The 10,819-nt window shown below is 40.3% G+C and overlaps 1 protein-coding gene across 1 annotated transcript; it reads left to right on the top strand.

Annotated features, from left to right (window-relative positions):
* The first annotated feature begins 8,804 nt into the window (after positions 1 to 8,804).
* LOC146258625 (uncharacterized) lies at positions 8,805 to 10,515 on the top strand. Its single transcript, XM_084672888.1, has 2 exons — positions 8,805 to 9,427; positions 9,533 to 10,515. Exons 1-2 carry the CDS (start codon positions 8,984 to 8,986, stop codon positions 10,187 to 10,189), a joined length of 1,101 nt encoding a protein of 366 aa, XP_084529014.1. The 5' UTR covers positions 8,805 to 8,983; the 3' UTR covers positions 10,190 to 10,515.
* The last annotated feature ends 304 nt before the right edge of the window (positions 10,516 to 10,819 follow it).

Raw genomic sequence — 10,819 nt, 5'->3', positions numbered from 1 at the left:
TTCAGCCTTGGTGCAGAATTACAGCCACTGCAAGCAGTCCCACAATGAGCTTTCCTCAGGACGTGCCATTTCTATGTTTGTAGCTTTAAATGCTATGAGGAAGAAAGAGGCGGGGCTAACTGCCTTGCTTCGGTTATTTGCAAGCCATGATGTCTCAAGGAAAAAATATCTTGCTCGCACGGTCTTAGCTCATTTTCTCATTGGTAGGCCAAATTCTCTGTGTGGGCAAAGCAGAGAAAGGGGAGATAACCTTCCCTATTGTGACGTCACAATAGGAACATTTTCAAAACCAAGCGTTTGAGCTAAGAAGAATACCCAGGGCTTGGTTTACACCTATCGAAATTTCTAGCCATTCGGTGACCAAAGGCAGGCTAGGGAAACTCATTAATATTAAATAACCTCCTAAAGTGAACATTTCATGTCATGGGACTTTTAATGATAGTTAATACCGCACGCCCGATAACGTTCACTGCGTTCACATTGCAGTGAAGCGATGCGAGCGACAAGATGTTTTCCACTTATTTTTTTATGGAGCCAGGCAAATCGCTTGCGTAGTGCACTGTGGGTAGCGACGCAACGCGACTGAGTTGAGATTTTCTTAACTTTATGCAAATGAGGAGCGATTTTCCCTAGCGATGGCCAATCGGAGTGTTTTCTTGTTTCTTGTAAGGTAGCAACATAGAGTTAATATAACTAGAGACAGCTACTTCTGTCTTCCAAGATCCTCAGTGGCGCAGTGAGGCAAGGCAAGCGAGAGCTCCTAACGGACCGCGCCATCTTTCCAGACCGACTCGTCCGGTCTTGCGCAGAAGCTTGTTCCTAGCTCCGAAACTCATGCATGCTTGCAACTAGCTGTATACGTCATACTTTGCGACAACCAGTCGCGAGCTTGTGAGCTGGAGCTAAGGCATTGCAGAAAACTGTCAGAATGTGGTACAAGTCCGATCAAGAAGCAGATAGCCTACATGTGAACTTTACGAAAATCATTACTATTAGTACTGTAGTATTATACGTGCAGGGCCTATACGTTGTTCTTTTTGCTTTGTGTTTATAGTTTAACTGCTTACATATTGTGTTGGATAAATAAACTTTAAACCTGAATATCTGGCTCCGTTGTTGTTCTAGCTTTGCAAAGCAAATTAAGCCTATACCTTTACTATTATAATGATGATGAGTGTTGTTTACAATGACAAGCTTATTGTTAATGCCATCGTTGTGGTGTTAACTGACTTAAAGTTCTAACAATATAACGACCATAACAATATTGACGTTATCAGACATGATTTATTCATCTTTGTCTTTGCCTCAGAATAACATGTCAACAATATATAATGAAGCCGTAACATGCCACGATATTATAACTAATTAGATTAGGCTATAATTAAGTTTGTCATGCCATGTGCATAATAGCGTTCATTACAAAATGGTTAAATCTGCTTTAAAATAACTTAAATTAACTCTACAAACAACCGTCATATATGTGCAACCATTTGTAAAACTACAATAAAGGCAGGCAGCTGTAGATTATCAAATCCTTTCTCTTTGTTCTCATTCAGCTCAGGTAAATCAGGGATTTGCTGATGCTCCCTTTTGTGCTCGTTCATTGTTCGTATCCGCGAGCACGTTTCCAGGCAACTTTTCTTAACATTAGCAAATAAATGGGCTGCTAGTTTACCCATTTCGGATTGGTTTCAATCTTTGAAAAAATCAGGAAAAATTATTCTATGAAAAAGCTAGTAGTATAAGCCAGGTTCGAGAATCTAACAAAAAATATTGGGGGAGATAGTTTTCGATATGTTGACTGGAGTTAAAAGAATAAAAACGACCGGAGGAGTCGGGTAGAAAATCGGAAATGCAATACCAACTACATCCACCGGGGCTGTTGAATCAAGCCGAGGGGTGGGGGCTTGTGAACAAGTCATCCGATTTGGGGGGAGTTGACTCGTATTCGGGGGGAGCGTTTTCATTTGGGGGATGTACTCATATTAGGGGGTGTGATTTGCACTTCAGGGCCACCGTACTATTGCGTTCACGTTTAAATGAAACAAATTGGCACTATTATATAACGGTACCGAAGCGAGCGTGGTGAAGTTAGTTTCATATTCGACATTCGTCTCACATTTGGAAGATGCTACTTTGCAGCATCGAGTTAGGGACCGGGTGAAAATTACCCATACAATTTTGAAAAATGATGACATTTATAATATTTGTATGACTATAAAACCTCAAACAAACAGCAGAGCATTCCAACAATGTCTGACCTACTTCCACACCCTTTAATTTTTCAATAAAACTTTTTTTTTATGATAGAAAATCGCTAATCTCTGAAAATAGCATGAAATCTTCACTAATCTCAATAACTTTTCCAGACTTGTGTCAAAAAATCTCAAATACACACCAGATTATTCTAATAGTGTCTGGCCTACTTCCACACCCTTTACCTTTTCAACAATGTTTTTTTTTAAATGATAGAAAATTGCTAATCTCTTAAAATAGCATGAAATCTTCACTAATCTCAATAACTTTTCCAGACTTGTGTCAAAGAATCTCAAATATACACCAGATTATTCTAATAGTGTCTGGCCTACTTCCACACCCTTTACTTTTTCAATAATGTTTTTTATAAAATTGATAGAAAATCGCTAATCTCTGAAAATAGCATGAAATTATTGATAATCTCAATAACTTTTTCAAACTTGTTTCAGAAAATCTCGAATGTGCACTATATTATTCTAATAGTGTCTGTCCTACTTGTTGTCATGACAAGGAACGTTTAGCCAGTACTTTCTCCTGACCCCGAACATCTATTAATCCTGACAAATAGACACAATCTACTGTTATTAACAGCAAGTTTATATGAGAACTTACTAACTAATATCCAATGACTAGTTCTATTGATAAGTGGATAATGTAAGCACATAGGAAATCCCAATTTCTTCAAAACTCTTCTTTCATTGGCTCCCTTGCATAGACCTTGCGCGCGTGTGTGTGTTTGCGTCATCAACCCTAGTTGAATCTCTGGTTCTGGTGTCAACCATCTAGGTGTCAAGCAAATGGTCACCAGAGTTTGCGTCTCCATCTCGCCCAGGTTTGGGAGTAGGCCTCTCTTTGCACACAAGGAATGCTGAACACAGTATCATTTTATACAGAATAAAAAAGTTACATCTTCAATTTTTCTGACAGGCAGACACTCCAAGTGATGGGGTGTGTCAAGGGGTTGCATCAGAGTAATCTTACACATACCTCTCTCTCTCTCTCTCTCTGTCTCAGTCAGTCAGGTCAGTATCGACTGGATTCAAAATATTCCTTATATATAAAGTATTTTACCCAAGACTTGACAGCTGAGACTGTCAATTGATCCTTTGTGGTGGATTGTGATCCTGTCTTCCTGTATGACATGATTACTCGTCTTCTATAAAATTCAGAGGGAGTTCATGCTATTTTCAGATATTAGCGATTAATTGGAATTTTATTCAAAACTTTATTGAAAAGTAAGGGTGTGCAAGTAGGCCAGACATTATTAGAATAATCTGGTGTATATTCGAGATTTTTTGAAACAAGTTTGAAAAACTTAATGAGATTATCAATGATTTCATGCTATTTTCAGAGATTAGCGATTTTCTATCATTTAAAAAAAGGTTTTATTGAAAAAGTAAAGGGAGTTGAAGTAGGACAGACACTATTAGAATAATCTGGTGTGTATTTGAGATTTCTTGACACAAGTCTGGAAAAGTTATTGAGATTATCAATGACTTCATGCTATTTTCAGAGATTGGCGATTTTCTATAATTTTTTTAAAGGTTTTATTGAAAAAGTAAAGGGTGTGGAAGTAGGCCAGACACTATTAGAATAATCTGGTGTATGTTAGAGATTTTTTGAAACAAGTTTGAAAAGGTTATTGAGATTATCAATGATTTCATGCTATTTTCAGAGATTAGAGATTTTCTATCATTTAAAAAAAAACATTATTGAAAAAGTAAAAGGTGTGGAAGTAGGCCAGACATTAATAGAATAATCTGGTGTGTATTTGAGATACTTTGAAACAAGTTTGAAAAAGATATTGAGATTTGCAAGGATTTCATGCTATTTTCAGAGATTAGCGATTTTCTATCATTTTTTAAAACACATAATTGAAAAAGTAGAGGGCGTGGAAGTAGGCCAGACATTATTAGAATAATCTGGTGTGTATTTGAGATATTTTGACACAAATCTGGAAAAATTATTGAGATTAGCAAGGATTTCACGCTATTTTCAGAGATTAGCGATTTTCTATCATTTTTTAAAGGGTTTACTGAAAAAATAAAGGATGACGAAGTAGGACAGACACTAGTAGAATAATCTGGTGTATATTCGAGATTTTTTGAAACAAGTTTGGAACAATTATTTCATGCTATTTTCAGAGATTAGCGATTTTCTATCATAAAAAAAAAAGTTTTATTGAAAAAGTAAAGGGTGTGGAAGTAGGTCAGACATTGTTGGAATGCTCTGCTGTTTTCTGGGGTTTTTATAGTCATACAACTATTATAAATGTAAATGTTTCTAAATTGTATGGGTAATTTTCACCCGGTCCCTAACTCGACTCTGCAAAGTAGCGTCTTCCGAATGTGAGACGAATGTCGAATATGAAACTAACTTCACCTCGGTACCGAAGCGTAACTGATGAAAACTAATCTCTGAAAATGTGTGGGGCTAGCTAACATTAAGGCCACGAATTTAGCCTTTCCAGGCCGTTAAAAAGCAGACGTAGGCTATATAATGTTTTCAATGTTACTACATTACTATGCCTAAGTTAAATGGAAAATATTTGATTTAAGATATGTGAACTCACCTCCTTTCACACTGCAGTTCAGCCTCATGCACTCCGCTCATAAATCATAAAGTAGAACTGGACGGTATTGCTCCCTCATTTCAAAATTTTCTTTCTTGCTCCCACCCCGCAAGTTTTTTTGTCGTCAACTTTTAACATACATCTGTCAAAAGTCCACACAATGAATTAATGCTAGTTTCAAGTTCGAAAACTCATACAGTTGAGTTCAAAATCCAAAACTTGTCAGAGCTCTTGGAGTTGAAAACAAGATCGGGGGCTGTAATGTTTTTCCGATGATAGCAGAGAATGTGCTGTGTTTTTGCCATGAAATAGCCTAGAAAAACAGTGGAGATTGACCAGCGGAATTTTGTCACAATGTAACTATGATAGGACACATTGATTGTTGGTGACAATAGTTGGTTTAGGCCTAAAGCTTTTCAAGGTCTGTGTCTGTGGCAGGGCCGGCCCAAGGCATAAGCGAACTAAGCGGCTGCTTGGGGCCCCATGACCACCAGGAGGCCCCCCAAGAGCACTTTAAGCTACAGCTTAATTTTAAAGTTAAATGTTAATGGTAATTATACAATTTGCAATGAACTCAATATTATGTTTACCAGCTGGCAAGGAAGATAATAGCCTACTACTAATGTTTTAATAAATTATCTTGGGGGCCTGCCTTTGTCAGCACTCATACAGCAACTACGTTGTCGATTGTTCAAGAACTGAAAAGATCAGCAATCGCAATCTGATACGGCAAAAAGCAATGTCACAAAAAAAAGAAATTTCTCTGGTGCAGAGAAAAGAAAACAAATAGAAAAAACAGCAAGATCAAGGTATGTTTGCATGATTAATTAGCTATCATTTTAGTGTAACACTAAGACTAGCTAGCTAATAAAATATAACAATAGCTAATAGCCCGTTAAAATTGGCATTTATTTTGCTAGTATGCATTCACCTAGGTGGATTTATCTAGGCGAATGCATTCTTGCTAAATACATTTCAAAATAAATGTCGATTGCCATTGAACTTTGCTATAAGGTAGGTTTGCTAACTAGAATACGTTGTGAGCTAACGTAAAGTGGCTAGCTTACAGTTAAGCTCGCTAACAAAGCTAGCCTAGAGTAGCTTGCAGATCCTACCCTTTTGGGGTCATTGTTATAATATTTCAATATCATAATGCCTCAAGTAGCTAGTTATAGATTAAGAGTTGTGCTTTCCAGTGTACAGATGGCTTGCTGCTGTGTAAAATCATTTATGTTGTTAAATGAATATTCTGATCCGTCTACTATGTACTCATATGAATCTTCCCTAGGAGCACTGTTGAAATATTTTGGAGCTGGGCCACAACCAACTAGCCTGGCTCTGCCCTCCTACGTACTTCCGCTCAATTTGGATTTTGCTTCTGTACTAGGTCTGGGAGCTCGGCTCTGAAGTCGGTTTCCAGAAACACATTTTTGTAGGTCCAATCAGCGAACAGAGGGAGTGGCTGAGAACGATGACGTTAATGTCGTGCACTAGTTTGAGTAGTTCAGTAATGGCGGCGGAGAAAGATGCGAGCAAAACTATTCTGTGGTTGTGGCAACGCTGCTGAATATCAGTAGGTTAAAACCGGAGCAAGAATATTCCTTGCTGAGTTTTGTTGGTGGCCATGATTTTGTGGCCCTCCTCCCCACGGGGTTCGGGAAAAGTTAGATTTTCCAGCTATGGCAACTAGCTTTTTTACAGTAGTGGTGAAGGAGTTGGTTAAGGTGAATGCTTGCGATTGGTTATGGCAAATCAGAGTGGCTCTGGGCAGATCCAATAGTTTTAAACTTCAACAGAGGACCCACCTTCAAGGAAGTTAATGTTTGTCAATGGAGCGATCCCAGACCCTCTGTACAAATGAAATGTACGAGGGTCTGGTTAGGACCAGGCTAACAACCAACGCCTCCTGCCCAGAAGTGCCAGTGCTACAGTTGATGATACAGCAGGTCCGGTTTCAACAATCCCAGATCAGTATATATTGTAGGTATTTAATTTAATATCAGTTTTGTAAGAAATAAGAAAATACTATATCTTTAAGTTATTTGGAGTTGAATGTTTTGCACTTTTGCACATTGCTAGTTTAAACAATAAGCTATTAAAGTGGTTAGCTTGTGTACAATAGATGCATTGTCTGGCTTGTTTAGCTACTTTTCAGTACACCACATTAGGTACACCACTTAGTATTGTAAGACTTTGAATATTTAAAGTTCAAATCATCACATGACCAATCTGGGTTTGCTACTGTTAAAATTAAAAACTTTATAAAGGCGAAATAAATCAATGTTATCAAGTAAGCAACACAACTAATAACATTGCTAATTAGTGCATTAGATTAATAGTGTGCAAATAATCAAGTATTACAAATAATCAATAATATTTGCGTCACAGGGGGGCCCCTAAATCAATTCTGCTTAAGGCCCCATAAAGGCTTGGGCCGGCCCTGGTCTGTGGCATATAGTTAGAGTCTAATGCAATTTCAAGAAAACAACATGAATTTTGAGAGAAACTTGTAATAATTGTCTTGACTATTACTATGAACAATACATCCAAGCAGGTACAGTAGTGGTTTGCCAAAATAACACTGAAATGAGTAGGTTTATTACGTTTGCAAGCTTTGGTTTCAGACTACCGCATTGCCGGTAGTAAATCGAACTTGTTTCCGGTGAGGGTTGGACTCCGCCAGGGCTGCCCTATGTCACCGATTCTGTTCATTACCTATATGGACAGAATTTCTAGGCGTAGCCAGGGTGTTGAGGGGGTCCGGTTTGGTGACCTCAGGATCGGGTCGCTGCTTTTTGCAGATGATGTGGTCCTGTTGGCTTCATCGGGCCATGACCTTCAGCTCTCACTGGAGCGGTTCGCAACCGAATGTGAAGCGGCTGGGATGTGAATCGGCACCTCCAAATCTGAGGCCATGGTAATCAACCGGAAAAGGGTGGAGTGCCATCTCCGGGTCGGGGAGGAGATCCTGAACCAAGCGGAGGAGTTCAAGTATCTCGGGGTCTTGTTCACGAGTGAGGGAAGAATGGAGCGCGAGGTCGACAGGCGGATTGGTGCGGCGTCCGCAGTGATGCGGGCTCTGCATCGGTCCGTCGTGGTGAAGAAGGAGCTGAGTCGAAAGGCGAAGCTCTCTACTTACCAGTCGATCTTCGTTCCTACCCTCACCTATGGTCACGAACTATGGGTAGTGACCGAAAGAACGAGATCGCAAATACAAGCGGCCGAAATGAGCTTTCTCCGCAGGGTGTCCGGGCTCTCCCTTAGAGATAGGGTGAGAAGCATGGTCATCCGGGAGGGGCTCAGAGTAGAACCGCTGCTCCTCCGCGTCGAGAGGAGCCAGCTGAAGTGGCTCGGGCATCTGATTAGGATGCCTCCTGGACGCCTCCCTGGTGAGGTGTTCCGGGCACGTCCCACTGGGAAGAGGCCCCGGGGAAGACCCAGGACACGCTGGAGGGACTATATCTCTCGGCTGGCCTGGGAACGCCTCGGGGTCCCTCAGAAAGAGCTGGTGGAGGTGGCTGGGGAGAGGGAAGTCTGGGCCTCCCTGCTTATGTCGCTGCCCCCGCGACCCGATCCCCGGACAAGCGGTAGATGATGGATGGATGGGTTTCAGATTATTGCTAATTAGGCCCAGCCTTTTTTTATAAAGCTTCATTTTAGTCATTTAGCAGATGCTCTTATCCAGAGCGACTTGCTTTCAGGTACAAGACCAGAAAATTATGCATGTCGGCAATATATTGTAGAAAATTCCTATTTACACAGTTATTTTGTTTTAGAGAATAGTGTGCTGTTTATTACTAACCAACTCACACCCTGAAAATCCTAAGTAAAAATTAAACACCTTTTCAGAAGTCCAGTATAAATAAGTTTCAGTGACTTTTTTGGGCACTTCAGGACATGCCGTAAACCAAGTAATTTTCTTACTTGAAGATACATGTGCTGTGTTTTTGCAATGAAATAGACCATATAAGTTACAAAAACATTGGAGAATTAAATGTCCAACAGGCGAACCCGGAATTTTGTCCCAATAGCTGATGTCATAAAGCCATGTGTCATTTCTAATGTGTCATATCTGTTGGTCATAATGAGTAAAAAATAACTATAAAAGTCAATGTCAACACTGAAGTCACTTTCTTTTCCAACAGAACAGAGAACATGAGCGGATTTCCAGCAAAGAAGCGGTTGGATAAGAAAAAGAAAGAACGGACACCGGCGGTAAAAAGCGGGCCACAGATACTGGCGGAACAGAGATGGTTCCGGAAGATGCAGGCAGCACAGAAGGATGCTGAAACGATGCTTAAAATTAAAAGGTGGATAGACCTAAAAAGCAAATTAAATAAGCCGCCTGAAAAAAGGCTGGCAGAGCTACGGGAGGCAGAGAAAAGGCTGGAAGAAGACCGTCAGGACATGCAGAGGCAGGAGAGGTTGAGAGAGTGGATGCAGAGGGAGCGAGAGCTGTGGGAGGCAGACCAGAGACAGAAAGAGCAGGAGCTCAACTCCAAGAAAAAACTGCAGGAGACCAAGACACCTCACACACAGGTGCCTAAGTCTCCTACCATCTTGGAGGAGTTGAAGATGTTAGATGAACTGCTTGAGGAGGTAAGACTATATGCCAAACATATCATTGTTTTTTTACTATAGAAAAGTGTCTTTTGTGTTGGGTATTCCATTACAGTGCTAACAATTTTCTTTTCTCCAACACAGATGGCAGATATCAAACTGCCTTCAATGTCCCCCATCCATCAGCCAGTCTATCCAACCCCCACACCCCTCTCACTGGGTAAAGATGGAGCATACTTGGGCCTCACCACCACCAAACCCATGGACGCTCAGGCCAGGCACCCCCACAGGGTCAAGCCTCTCACCTGCACACTTCTTCCAGAGGACACTCAAATCGACACCCACCCCTTGGCCAACCAGGAGGAAGGATTAGAGAGTGGACTGGCGAAGATGCAAGTACTGGAGGCATCTGTTGAGGAAAGTTCCAACAGTGCCATATTGATGAAAATGGAGAATGAGATAAAGGCTGAGGAGGGGAAAGCAGCAAAGAAAGAGAGGGAGTTCATAGAAAAGCAGAAGAAAGCAGAAAAGCTGGTGCAGGAGAAGATGGAAAAGAAACAGAGGAAGCAGCTGGAGCAGGCAGAAAAAAGAAACATGGAGATTCAAACCAAGCTGGAGAAAGAGAGGCGCAAAATGAAAGCTCTAGAAAGGAAAGAGAATCAGTTAGCAGAAGAGCAAAGAAGGGAAATGAAGAAGAAAGAAAAGGAAGAGAAAAGGGCAGAAAAAGGACAATTGGAAATGGTGTCTTTGCCAAAACGTGGCTTCTTCGAGAAGATAAAGAGGACCTTTCATTTCCACTGATAAGAGAGACTTTCCATCTACGGTAACACCAACCGTGACAAACATCAGGGACTGCCCTCTTTTCTGTCATCACCATGTAAGTAAGGGTTTTTGTGCTGCTGACCCTTCCAAACAAGGAAGTTAAACGTCTACACCTTTAATCACTCATTTGGATCATCAATTTGAAACTGTGGAGGAACCTCTTATGGTGCTTTGAGGAACCTTCAAGAAAAGAAGCTCTGAAGAACCTTTAGAGACATTGTGTAGTAGTAGAAGCAGTAGTAGTAGTCGTAGTCGTAATAGTAGTGTTGACAATAATAACAATAATAAAATGAATAAATGAAAAATCTCACAAGAATAAATAAATACAATGACAAAAAATATGTTGGATGTATAGTTTATTGTTTTGGGATATCTAATTACTTTGCTCATTGTTGACTTATGAAGTAAAGATTGCTACTGCTCTTGTGCAACCCAAACACACTTAGAACTGGAGTCCCAATGTTACAGTAAAAGTTTACATAAAACCACAATAGACATTCTCAAACCAGTATGATATTACCCACTGCCTATCATACAATGTCTGTCTTGTCATTCTAAAAGTTGATTAAGTGAATAAGCTAAGCATCAGATCGGAAAATGATTGTCCTT

Source organism: Hypomesus nipponensis, chromosome 14 (genome assembly GCF_054491055.1).
Source record: "Hypomesus nipponensis isolate SF chromosome 14, ASM5449105v1, whole genome shotgun sequence".
In the NCBI taxonomy this organism is placed as follows: domain Eukaryota; kingdom Metazoa; phylum Chordata; class Actinopteri; order Osmeriformes; family Osmeridae; genus Hypomesus; species Hypomesus nipponensis.
The sequence above is the reverse complement of the archived record's forward strand: the minus strand, read 5'-3'. Positions and strand labels throughout refer to the sequence as shown.

Excerpts from the sequence above, each read along its gene's own strand:
- LOC146258625 (XM_084672888.1), top strand. The coding sequence starts at position 8,984 with ATGAGCGGATTTCCAGCAAAGAAGCGGTTGGATAAGAAAAAGAAAGAA. Across the intron at positions 9,428-9,532 it reads TAGATGAACTGCTTGAGGAG|ATGGCAGATATCAAACTGCC; the intron begins GTAAGACTATAT and ends TCTCCAACACAG.